The sequence below is a fragment of the Phocoena sinus genome, chromosome 11 (assembly GCF_008692025.1).
Source record: "Phocoena sinus isolate mPhoSin1 chromosome 11, mPhoSin1.pri, whole genome shotgun sequence".
NCBI classification, from domain to species: Eukaryota; Metazoa; Chordata; class Mammalia; order Artiodactyla; family Phocoenidae; genus Phocoena; species Phocoena sinus.
Window position 1 is genome coordinate 101,437,474 of NC_045773.1, and position 13,245 is coordinate 101,450,718.

Genomic DNA, 13,245 nt, shown 5'->3' on the forward strand with positions numbered 1-13,245 from the left:
GGAGACTTCAATACCCCACTTTCAATAGTGGATAGAAAACCAGACAGAAGATCAATAAGGAAATAGAGAACTTGGACAACACCATAGATCCCTTGGACCTAACCAATGTGTACAGAACACTCCACCCAACTACAACAGAATACACATTTTTCTCAAGTGCACATGGAACATTAACCAGGAAAGATCATATGTTTGGCCACAGAACAAGTGTTAATTTTTTTTTTTTTTTTTTTTGCGGTACGCGGGCCTCTCACTGCTGTGGCCTCTCCCGCTGTGGAGCACAGGCTCCGGACGCGCAGGCTCAGCGGCCATGGCTCACGGGACCAGCCGCTCCGCGGCACGTGGGATCTTCCCGGACCGGGACACGAACCCGTGTCCCCCGCATCGGCAGGCGGACTCTCAACCACTGCACCACCAGGGAAGCCCTAAATTTAAAAAGAGTAAAATCATATATCTTTTTCTAATTACAATGGAATTAAACTAGAAATCAACAGCAGAAGGAAAATTGGAAAATCCACAAATATACGGCAATTAAACAACACACCTTTAAACCACCAATGAGTCAAAGGGGAAATTAGAATATATCGTGAAACAAATGAAATAAAAACACAACATACCAAAACTTGTGGGATAAAGTCAAATCAGTGCTAAGCGGAAATTTTATAGCTGTACGTGCTTACGTCTAAAAGAAGAAATCTTGTAGACTAGGTGTAAAGCCGAAGTTCTGCCACTCATATGATATCATCCTAGGTCCTGGTCATGCTTGGGGTGGGCTGGTGCTTCCCAACTCATGCAGCATAAAAGCCCTACAGCTCGGTGGTTGGGTCCCTAAGAATCCCTCTCCAGCCCTGCTAGGTCTCTGCTCACTGACCTGGAATGCGATGGCCCGTGGGGAACCCACGCACCTGCTCCAGTCTCCATGAGTTTTCTCCCAATGAGGGCTCCTGCAGACACGGGGAGGTGTGCAAACGGGACTCACGTGCTTTTATACGGAGCAATGCTTGTTTTCTCACTCACCGTATATGCCAAAGACAACATTAAGTCACTTTTTAGCTTTTTTTTTTTTTTTTAATGTGTTTTTTAATTTTTTTTTTTAATTAATTAATTAATTTATGGCTGTGTTGGGTCTTCGTTTCTGTGTGAGGGCTTTCTCTAGTTGTGGCAAGCAGGGTCCACTCTTCATCGCCGTGCGTGGGCCTCTCACTATCGTTGCCTCTCTTCTCTGTGGAGCACAGGCTCCAGACGCGCAGGCTCAGTAATTGTGGCTCACGGGCCCAGTTGCTCCGCGGCATGCGGGATCTTCCCAGACCAGGGCTCGAACCCGTGTCCCCTGCATTCGCAGGCAGATTCTCAACCACTGCGCCACCAGGGAAGCCCACTTTTTAGCTTTTTAAGGCATAAAGAGGGTTTGTGGTCACCCTATCCATCTCTAAATATGCCTGCATAGGACAAAAGTCAGGCACCTACCTGACAGCTATGGTTGACACTGGAGGCTCCTTTGTGTTTTTATTCCACAAATGGCATCTCTTCCACCCCTGATTTGCATTGTTGTTGACTTTTCTTCTCCACAGGGGCATACTGCTTGGTTTGGGGGTCAGATGAATCTCTCTGGGAAATCGATGTCTTTCTAAGATCCTTTCTAAGCCAGAGAATTCAGAATTCTCACCTACTAGTAGAACAATCATTAATACAATTCAGTGTTCCTTTCCAGCTTTGCACAGCAAGAGTAAGACGCCATTAATTTGAGAAAGACTGTTTGTGCCACTTAACTGCTATTGAGGTCTCTGCCGTTTCTTCATTCCAAAAATATCAGCGAGCAACATTTAGACCGTAGCCTGGTTCTAGACGTCTAATAGACGCACAGCAAGAAATGAGTGAATGAACGAACAAAGCAGGTGTGCTCAGGTGTGCTCGCACCACCACAGGGACTGAAGGTCACTGGTGTAATCTCTGCATGATTCTCAAACGAATGGTAAGTAACTGGACTACGTTTTTTATCTTCAGCGATATTAACCACACTCTGCCACTGCTTCACACTGACCTCAGTTGGCCCCTAACCAAATCGCCCATCCGTAGTGACCCAAAGAGCTTGTGCCAGAATGTAATCCAGTACTCTACTTCCTTCCTTCATTAAAACCATCTTCTCCAAAAAGAAGGAAGGAAGGGAGGGAAGGAGAAAGAGGGAGACAGAGAGAAGGAGATAGGAAGGGAAGGAGGGAGGGAAGGAGGGAAGGAGAAGGGGAGTCGGTTGAACCACGCAGGGTGTTTAGTGACATAGCTGAGTTATCTTGTAGTGTAAGCTTGTTATCTCTTTGCCAACTGGTGACGATTTGAGAAGCGGAAGCCAGTTTGCAGGCTGTGCTATGAGCATCTCTGCAAGCCATTTGGGTGCATAGAAAATAAGCTGTTACACACCTACCGTAGGAAGAGAAGCTGAGCCTCAGAGAGACTCAGGGGGACCCTGCATTGGATTAGGAATTAGATCAGTGCTTGTCCGGCCCCCATTATTTCTCAGGCTGAATCCCTGAAGGTCCCTCCTAGGTAGGATAATTGACAGAGACCTAAGGGACAAAGAATTGGCTCAAGGGACCATAGGTTGGCATTCGGACTAAATGGTTTAATGACTTGATGAATAGATTGATCCTTAGAGGCCAGTAAAACGACTCCAAGTGAGTCAAGAGCAGGCCTGGAATATGGAGCTCCTGCCCAGTGGGTGAAGGCTCAGTGACCACACAGCTGGGCCGCCCAGCAGCTCCCACAGGCTTGCCCGAACAACAGGAAGAGCATAGGGTTTGCTTTGGTTGTCAGAACTTCACGTCTAATGAAATGGACAGCAGTCTACACGGCACGAACACTACCAGCTGCTAAAGATGTATCAATATTCGTGTCTACACTGGGAGGCTAAGAGAACAAACTAAATCAACATTTAACTGGAATATCACTGGGAAATCAAAACCCAATTCTCCAACCTGACATAAACGCTCACTGTATTTCCGATTTTAAAATTGCATTTTAGTTACAAAAATTAAAGACACATGAAAAGATTTCCACTGGAATAAATAAAATCAAACAACTTAAAGAAGTATATACATAGTGTAAAAAATGAATGAACAGAAGCCTCAGTTAAATAGAGCCGAGAGACCAGCAGGGGGAGCTCTCACCCCTGCATTCAGAGCTGAGCCCAACCAGAAAGAAGAAAGATTCCCTTCTTTCCTGCTAGGACTCAACCACAGACTCTTTGTTTACTATTTTTGTTGCCCTCCTAACTTCTTTCCCTCTCTATAAGATGTTATCCTTCCCATGCCATGTGGAGACTTGCCGGTGGTTCCCCAAGGTTGCAGACCCCAAATTGCGGTTCTCTTCTGATCCTGAATAAACCCGTCTTTGCTGGAGAAATACCAGGCGGTCCTTTTGGTTCAAGTCAACAGCAAAGGGAACATCTTCCTCCCTCCCATCTCTATCCTTCCTCAGAGGTAGGCACCACCCTGAATTTGCTGTGTCTCCTTCTGGAACTCTTTTCTATGCATTTATATACATATTTGCATTTACAAATACATAGTCTTCTTTTGGCAAAAATGGAATCATTGTTCCTTATTCTGCAGCTTATTAAAACTCTGTAGTGTGTTTTACAGATATTTTAATGTCAACTTTCTTTTTTTTTTTTTTTTGCGGTACACGGGCCTCTCACTATCGTGGCCTCTCCCGTTGAGGAGCACAGGCTCCGGACGCGCAGGCTCAGCGGCCATGGCTCACGGGCCCAGCCGCTCCGCGGCATGTGGGATCTTCCGGACCGGGGCACGAACCCACGTCCCCTGCATCGGCAGGCGGACTCGCAACCACTGGGCCACCAGAGAAGCCCCCTGCTTCATCTTTTTAACCTTGCCACCAGCATCAGCTTTCTTGGCCGCAGGTTTTTCCTCCTTAGTGTCTGGCTTCTCAGCCTTTTCACCCGCCATCTTGCAAGATGGAAAAGAGCCCAGCACAGTTTTAAAGTGACGGGGATACAGCAGTGAACTAGACGCGCAGGGCCCCTGCCCTCATGGAGTCATATTCTGCTGGGAAGAGACAGACAACAAAGAAGCAAACAAGATGGTGAGGAGTCCAGGGAAGAAAGAAAGATGGGGGTTCTGAAATGCAGTAAAGTGCATGGGAAGGGCTTCTTTATTTTTGTGTGTGTGTTTTACCCACATAATTTTATTTCAAATATTTATAAATTTGAAGAGCACTGCTTAAGGGCTTCTTTAAAGTGGAGTCAGGGAAGGCTTTTCTGAGAGGAAAATGGAAATGGGGGACACACTTAGGGGCTGGGGGTGGAGGCGGGAGTCAGAGATCTGAGAAACCCTTGAAATGGTGGTGAGCATCTGGTGCCTCTGCATTTTTCTCCAAGGATCCCTCCCCCCAGATATTAAGAACCAGTGCATTTAGCTGCTTAATGAGGCTTTAGGGGGTTGAGTCCAGAGCTGGGTGTTACACGCACAGAATGCATTAGTACCACCCCCATTTCTGGCTCAAATGTCAGTGCTTTGTCGTATAATCGAATCTGGACTCATGAGGACCCGCCCAGAGGCGGGCTTGCACTCAGCTGGGACACCTTCCTGCTCTCACGTCAGTTATGGGGACACTGCATGTTGGCAGCGTGGACAGCACTGGACACACAGCCCGGCCTGGTGGCGCGGGGGCGGAATCGGGATCAGGGTCGTGGCCCGGCGTAGTCAGGGCCGGGGTCGGGGGCGAGGTTGGGCTCAAGGTCGGGGACAGGGCCGGAGTCTAGGGTCCGGGTACGGCGAGGGGGAGGGGGCGGGGCCAGGGGCGGGTGGTCAGGGGACGGGCTAGGGGCGTGGCCGTGGGTGGGGTCGAGGTCGGGGGTCAGGGGGCGGGGTCGCGGCCCCGCCGGCCCGTTCCGGCCGTGTGCTGCCCTCAGTCCTCTCTGCAGGCGGGCCGAGTCGGAGGCTGTGCACGCGGAGCGGCCGGGGCCTCGGGGCGGCAGCGCCCGCGGAGACGCCGCCGGGGACGAGCCGGTGGCCAGCGGCGCCGAGCGGTAAGAGGCGGCCCCGCCCGCACCTGCCGGACGCCCACCCCCCGGCCCCGCCCCGGGTCCCCGTCACAGAGGCCGGGCCGCGCACTCACCCCGCACACCCCGCGGCGCCGGATCTCCAGCGCCCGCGCGCGCCTCCCTCCCGGTCCTTACGCCCGGGCGTGGCGCAGGTGGATCGGTTCTTACTGATGCAGAGCAAGCATCCCTGAGCTGCGTTCTCTGCGTCTTCAGGACCCACCCTTCCTCTAGGGGACAAACAGTTGTAAGCGACTGGAAAGACACTGAGTACTGCGGTGGCTTCAGTTTGTGGCTTTTTGCAGACACCCATGCCCTAAGCAATGCCTTAATCCGTTTAAGCAACGCCTTAAAGATTGCTTCACTTGTTTTATGACCCTGTGGTTCTCGGAGACTGATGCCTTAAACAGGAGCGGGCCTTTTGGTACCTCTGAGGCATATGGGAGTGTCGGCTGTGCCCGTGTGTAAGGTTAATCCTGCTTTCAAACGGAGCACCTGGCTTAAATCATTAAAAGCAGAGTTAATGACCCTGTGTTTTAATTCCAGATAATTCACCATACTTTTGCTAATTTGTGTTTTATCGTCCTGTCTGAAAGTATCTCCCTTCTCACTTCAGAACTTCACTTCCTCCTCTTCCGTCATTTAGAGCTCCCGCCTTGCTTTTTCTGTGCCCCCGTTTTTGTCTGATCGCCTCTGGCTTCCAGTTAATTTCCTGTTGCTACCCCGCTTCACCCCACGCCCTCTCTCCCGCGTTTCAGGCTTTCTCCTGAGCTCCTTTGGATGCGGAGCCCAAGTTCACGCGCTCTTTGAAATCAGCCTCGTGCAGTACCCTCAGCGTGCCTGTCCCACACCTGTGCAAGATTGTGAGGAAACAGAGAAGCGGGACGGGGGGAAGAAATGGTGAGGACAGCGGCCCCAGGCTGCGCGCGTCCGTCTCCCGAGAGGTACGGCAGCTGCCCAGGAAGCAGCGTCGGGGGATACCGAATGGAAATTTTTCTTTTATTTTTATTTTAAAAATTTATCCTATATTGGAGTATAGTTGGTTAACAATGTTGTGTTCGTTTCAGGTTAGTTTCAGCAAAGTGATTCAGTTATACATAAACATCTATTCTTTTTCAAATTCTTTTCCCATTTATGTTATTACTGAGTGTTGAGTAGAGTTCCCTGAAAATTTTTATGTCTTTTAACAAAGGAAAAGCTAACCAGCTTCTTTGTAAATCTCCAAACATTTCTCTTTTTTAAAAAAATTAATTTATTGATTGATTTATTTATTTTTGGCTGCGTTGGGTCTTCGTTGCTGCGCGCGGGCTTTCTCTAGTTATGGCGAGCAGGGGCTGCTCTTCGTTGCGGTGTGCGGGCTTCTCATTGCGGTGGCTTCTCTTGTTGCGGAGCACGAGCTCTAGGCGCTCAGGCTTCAGTAGTTGTGGCACACGGGCTCAGTAGTTGTGGCATACGGGTTCAGTAGTTGTGGCACATGGGCTTAGTTGCTCCGCGGCATGTGGGATCTTCCCGGCCCAGGGCTCGAACCCGTGTCCCCTGCATTGGCAGGTGGATTCTTAATCACTGCGCCACCAGGGAAGTCCTCCAAGCATTTCTAATTGCAGTTGGATTTGGTGAAACATGCCACCTTGAACCGTCGGGCAGTGCTCACCTTTTAAATTTTCTCACACGTGTTTTGTGAAAAATATTGGTAAGGCAGGTGGATATCAAATAGTAGAACCAATGCCCACCCTGTAGGCAGTTTGCAGTCTGGCTGACTTCATGGACTACTGACAGCCTTCCTTACTGGCTGACGAATTTGGTTACTTTTATTCTTTGACCTCACCAGCATGGTTTTCATCACCTCCCCTTTATCGTGTTAAGGTAAGGCTATTTCTCTCACAGGTTATTTTGTACCTTAGGGAACCAGGATTACAGAGCTGAGAGAAGCTTGAGAATCTGTCAGGAGGCTTTAAAAATACAAATATCTGGCCTCATCTTACTGAATCAGAATCTGTGCCATTTTCTTCAACTATTATTTTTAAAGAGCTCCCCTGGTGATTCTCATGCAGAGACTAGATCCAATGCATGTTATCTCAGAGAGCAGAGAATTTTATTAATTTTATTTTTCATGAAAACCTCCAGAGAAAGATAATCTGCAGCCCACATTCCCATGTTCAACCCTCCTTCCTGTCGAGAGATAACTTCCCTGTGGATCAATTAAATCCTCATCCTGTACTTAAGCTTATTTGTCCCTGTTTCTCCTTAGTGCAGAGATAATACCTAGTACTACCTGCTTGGAGTTTGGTTTGCAAAGGATTTTCTCATTTGAGATTTAAAAAAAAAGAGTTCATCCCTCAAAGATCACTTTTTAAAATTAACTGCTCACCTCTTCAGTTTCCCTTTCCAGGATAAATGATCACATCCCTCTCCTGCACACACCCCACGCTTCTCCCGCATACCACTCAGCACAGTGTCTGGAACATAAACCCTCAATAGATATTGTACCTATCCTTATTCATTTTTTGCCTTAAAAAATATTTCCTAAGTGTCTCTCAGCATCTGGAGTCTAGAATGAGAGGTGGGCTGGTCAGTGTTGAGTATGTGAGAATCTTGTTCGGTTGACGGAAAGATTTTTATACTCTTTCAGATCTGGTACTCAGATGTATAGAATCTGGTGACTGTGCCATTGTGGACTGGACATTTTAACATATTTTTTAAATCACAAGTTTTGAAAACTGGTGTGCCGTCATTTTAACAAAATGTGAATGAAATCATAAATTCTTATAAAAGCCTTTCATTTCCTAAGAGGTGTTATCCAGCTGACGATAGTTTGATGAGAACATTGCCCACTCCTCACAAATGCTGAGTGTCCTTTACAGGAGGGAGGGGGCCGGTCATGGAACTTTGTGCCTTTTGTTATATTTTAACCAAGGGACTTGTAAAATTATGTATTTGAGCTTTTAAATTTTTCTTACATTAAGTTTATCCTAAAACAAATATTGTTTTAGAACTTATCTCACTGGAATTTGGATACAGAAGTACCCATTCCTGAAAATAAAAACCTCCCACCTGGAAGGGATGGTGCCACGGGTGGTAAGAAATCCTCGATGTGTCTATTTATATTTATACTTATAAATATATGAAAATTTATATTCTAATTTATAATATGAACAACCACTCATATTAAATGGGGGCTCGTTTTGAATATCACCAGTTTTATGTACCTATTGTCTTTTTTTTCATACACATTCTTTCAGACAAAATGAACAAGGTAAGGATAGGTATTTGGTTTTAAGTAATTCACAAAACATTATTTTAACATTACCATGTATGCTCCTTAAATAAAATTTCTTTCCTCAAAGTTAAACTTTAAAATTTTATTTCTATAGAGTTCTTCAAACAAGTCAAAGCCCTTATTTACTATTTTACAAGGCTGCAAATTGGGCATTAAATATCTTACTATATTACTTTTCTTCAACATAACAGTGTTAAAAATGGAAATTAACATTGTAGTGAAGATAATGCTTTCCAGTCACTGCCAAAAGGGAAGTGGTCTCAGCCCTTAAGGTATCTTGAAGCAGCCGAAATGGTTATATTTTGTTTTGAAGTAGTGAAAAAAAATGAATCTTTCATTTACTTTTTTTGATAAAAAATGAAACAGTTAACTTAATAAAATAAAGACAATCTTAATGATAGTCAAGGCTTATTAGTTAACACTGTTTAGTTGATGTTTATAAACAGATTATACTAATTCCTACTGAGGTCAGTAAAAACCGTTTATAGGATATGAGGGAGTATTATAGGACTTTACTATATATTGCTTGGTTAGAACAAGAACTGTACATTCTTAGAACAAGAGTCGGGAACAGAGATGTCATGTGTTTAAAAGTCTTCTGCTGCTTTATAGAACCATTTGGAAATTCCAGTAGAGCAACTCATGCTGGAACTTACTTTGTCAGAGCCTGCTCCCAAAAGAACACAGGTAGGGTTTTATTCATCACACTCTGAAAGTATTATTTTTTTAAAAAAAGACATGCAGTTACTGACTAAAATGTTGTCCATGGTTTTCCTGTTCTTAGAATAGTAAACAAGGGGTATTCCAGTTATGGAGTTATCCTCTCAACAAAGGAAGTGCCACGGAGAACAGGTGAGAGAATATTTATGTTTGTAAACCCCTAAATTACTGAAATAAATCTAAGTACAGATGAGTTAACTGCTCAGCTGAAGTACGAGGCCAAAAAACAAACAGAAGAAAAAAAGTATTGTGTGCAAGTAGTTATAGCGGAAGTTATAGCGACGCTCCCTAAGATAGGACGTGGCTGGCAGACAGCACAGTATGTGGTGAAGAGGTGACTGGGCCTTTACCGGGAGGGTCTAGATGGAGAGAGTTTGGACTTCCCGTTCGAGTGAAAAGGAACCGTAATAGGAAAGTAATAATTCACGTGCCAGGAATGATTTTCGTTCCTTACGCGTATTAACTCATTTAACCCTCAGGACAGTCCTGCAAGGGAGGTGCTGTTGTCATTGTCCCTGTTTTACGGGTGAGGACATGGAAGCAGGTGACAGGTACCAGATGGTTGAACCAGAATGTGAAGGCTTGGTTCATGCTCTCACACCCCCTTCCCTGCTTCAGTCCCTTCCTGGGATTTGAATTCTTACTTTTTGCTTCTTAAACTTTGGTGTGCGTGAGAACCAGCTAGAAGCCTTCTTCAAAATGAAGGTTACTGTAATTGGGAAATTAACATGTATCGAGCACCGCCGAAATTAACATGTATCGAGCACCGCCGGGTGTTGCTTTTACATAGCGTATTATTTAAAGGGGATGCTGAGTTGCGTTCCTCTCTTTTGTCGACACAGTTTTAACAACTGTGTGGTTGGGTCCCTTGACAGCCGCTGGCTTTTCGGCTGAGGATTCTCCCCTGTGTGGCTCGGGACACAGCTCACCTAGCGCTAACATTGAGGGGAGAACCAAGAGGCGCGAAGGGGATTGTAGTGACTCATGTCCTGGGGATGCGGGAGGTGATGGGGCGAGGAAGCCTGCTTTAAGAGAAGGAACTCAAAGGAAGAGGTCAAGTGACGTGAGAGGACGTAAATGAGTCGGCAGAGCGCAGGGGTTGGAGACGTGAACGTGGGACCCAATGCCAGGGTTTAATCCCAGCTCCACCACCTATGAGATGAGCGACCTCAGCCAGTCTGGGCCTCAGTTCCCTCATCTGTCAAAGGTAGAGAATGAAGCTGCCGACCTCATGGGGCTGTCGTGAGGACGAAACAGAATCACGCGTTTGGTGGGTGTTCGTGATTGATACTGGGGAGGCCTGGTGATGGTGCAGAGTTGGAAGCTTGCGGTCAGTGAGACACTTTACTACTGAGATGTTTCTCCTCAATATGCTGTCAACAAGGAAAGAATAAAAGTCACCATAGCTTTCATTTAGTGTTTAACAATTTGCAAAGTACATTCATATAATAGACCACCTCCAGGGTGGGTATTCTAATTTCCATTTTGCCCCTTGGTGGCAAAGCGGTTCAAGCTTAGGTCTTCCGCATCCAGATGCCATGCTTTTTTTTGTTTTTAACTGTACTACATGGATTGTGTCTGTTATCAGTTATAGATTTAAGGTGATTTTCCTGTGATTTTTCAGAGGCAAGTCAGTAAAGCTGGAGTATTTATTAGCTAAGTAAAAATTTTTGTATTATTTTCCGTACTTTTCAAAATCCTTCAAGACTGCTTTGTTGTCTTTAGTGTAAATTGGCTTTAAAAGCAGCAGGAAGATAATGGGGCTATAAATATGTCAATTAACGCATCAGATCTTTCCGTGGCAGTATTTCTAGTAAGCACTAACTGTAAACTCAGTATTCTGTGGCCGGGCTTTCTTGCAGTTTTCATTTGATCCTAAAATAAAAGAGCACCAACATTACAATAGACTCTATCTGGGATAATTTTTGTTTGATAGACATTGTTTTGCTTCCTTTGTTGTTAGAATACGTTTTAAAAAACCACAGTGGCTAAAGTAGAAGCCCTTCTTAAGTAACCTAACTACATTCTTTGAGAGTTTCCTTTTATCTAATTCTGGGTAAATAAGCATTTCACTATAATTTCAATTTGAGTTGGATAGCCTCCTTTTCAGGCATCGTAGTTGAACGTACAATATATCATAGGCAAATAGCTGTAATTAGACACTTTCAGCCTAGTGGCCATTCATAGCCAGTTAGCCATTTGTAGGTATAATGATCTAGTCATCTGTGCATGTACAAAGGGATGCCCAATTACTGTTTTAATCTGTACTTTAAAAAATATATATAGCTGTATATAATTAGAGCATGTTTGAAAATTAACATGTTTCTGTTACAGATAGATACACATATGCCATTGGGAACCAAACATTAGCTAGTCTTCGATAGGGTTTCTTATTCATCATCATTTTAATAGCATTTTAATTCTAGGCAACCAACCATTCATTAAATAAATCATTTTTTAAGGGATTTCAAAAAACCTTCAGTGGAAACTGGCTGTAATGTGACCAGTAATCACATAAGGCTCTTCGCTGTGAACCACTCACTAACAAGTGCTTCAGTGGACAAGCCAGTTGGCTCCTACCCTGCCCTGCAGACGCCATTAAGTCACTGCTGGCCTTATGCTGATGGAGACTTTTTTAAGGACAGAAATGAGCCTCATATTAATTTATGCTCAACTCTAGGAAACAACAGTGGCGAACTTTTAACTGCGCCAAATTGGAATCTGAAGTATGGAAACAGCAGTGTGGAAGAAAATTTAACAGATGAAAGTGATCTATCAGAAAATGAAAAAGCAAATGATACTTTACTCAGCTATTTTAAAAAGATGGACCTGAACCTAAAGCCAGAAACAATAGAAAATGTTGAAGACTCTTTCACAGAAGAACCAAGTGAAGTATTTCCATATCCTGATTTTCTTCCCCCTCCTTTCAATACCCTGGACTTGCACAAATTAGCCATCTCAAAATCTGAAAATTGGAAAATGACAACGGAGCCTCTAGACAGCTCTCTGGAACATTTGGCAGCTCGTTTACGGGACTTAAAGAGATTGCAGCGCATGACTATTCAAAGAGAACGGCCGAGACTGCAGACCTCCTTCCGTGCTCCCTTAGCCACCGAACAGCCCTCTTCCTCCAAAACCATACCTAGAATGAGACAGCCCAAACCTTCCGACTCCGTGGGTCTTCAGACAACTTGTGTAGAGAAAAGTCACGAGGAAAGGAAAACCAATTCTGGTTCTTGCAAGCTTGAATACAATGCTTCCAAGTGGAATTGCAGCCGTGCTGGGAAGTACAAGTGGAATTCTAGACCAGCTCTGAAAACCTCACCCACCACAAAACAGGTGATTGCAGCTTACGACGACTTTAAGAACCCCAAGGTCTCCATTTTAAACCCGTGCCGAGAACTCAGCCAAGCCTGCTCCTGCCGAGACAGCTCGGGTGCTGGTTAAAATGGTCTCAACCAGATGTCTGCCACTAAAGTCTCCTACACCAGTTTCACCTACACCTCTGTCTTTTCCTGAAAATCAGAGGGAAGAAATTAAGGCACCACCAAGGACCAGAAAGAAACTTTACCGAAAAGACATGGTACTGAACAGACCATTCTGTATTCAGAAGCTAAACTGTTAATCACCTTCGTTGATAGCTAAGGATAAGTGCTCACCCATCGACCAAAAATAACTTTTCTTTCCTGCATCTCAACGTGAGCAGGTCTATTCCAAGAAGCCTGGCAAAAATATGGTTCCTCATCCCGAGGTACAGGTATTACACACACACACACACACAATTCCTGAATGTGCTGTGGAGTGGAACTTTGTGACAGTCGCAGCTGAGATGTCTACATATAAACCAAGGGCTTCCCTGATGACGTATTTGAGTCTCTTACATGTTATGTTTCAAAGGAATGTTTCACTTGGAAAACCATTCTGTTCAGGGTGGTTCTTGTTGTGATTGTTTCCCAGTGTGATTCCATCATCAATAAATGGCTGATAGATTTATCGCTGGTACAATTATTCTTTTATTCTGTTCTATTAAACAATCATGAGAGTCAGTGATTTTTCTTCTTTTTTGAATTGAAGTAGAGTTGATTTACCGTGTTGTGTTAGTCTCAGGTACACAGGAAAGTGACTCAGTTATACATATATATGTATATATTTTTTCAGATTCTTTTCCATTATTACAAGATATTGAATATAGTTCCCT

General features: G+C 44.7%; 1 protein-coding gene across 5 annotated transcripts; it reads left to right on the forward strand.

Annotated features, from left to right (window-relative positions):
- The first annotated feature begins 4,892 nt into the window (after nt 1–4,892).
- FAM217A (family with sequence similarity 217 member A) lies at nt 4,893–12,826 on the forward strand. 5 transcript variants are annotated; one of them, XM_032650553.1, is made up of 6 exons: nt 4,902–5,038; nt 5,809–5,994; nt 8,041–8,125; nt 8,940–9,014; nt 9,112–9,179; nt 11,510–12,826. In XM_032650553.1, exons 2-6 carry the CDS (start codon nt 5,948–5,950, stop codon nt 12,492–12,494), a joined length of 1,260 nt encoding a protein of 419 aa, XP_032506444.1. In that variant the 5' UTR covers nt 4,902–5,038; nt 5,809–5,947; the 3' UTR covers nt 12,495–12,826. The 5 variants fall into 5 exon arrangements, 3 of the variants coding, with proteins under 3 accessions (XP_032506444.1, XP_032506446.1, XP_032506445.1); XM_032650555.1 differs by having other exon boundaries at nt 5,809–5,950; nt 9,117–9,179; nt 11,728–12,826; XR_004352367.1 differs by having other exon boundaries at nt 5,809–8,125; nt 11,728–12,826.
- The last annotated feature ends 419 nt before the right edge of the window (nt 12,827–13,245 follow it).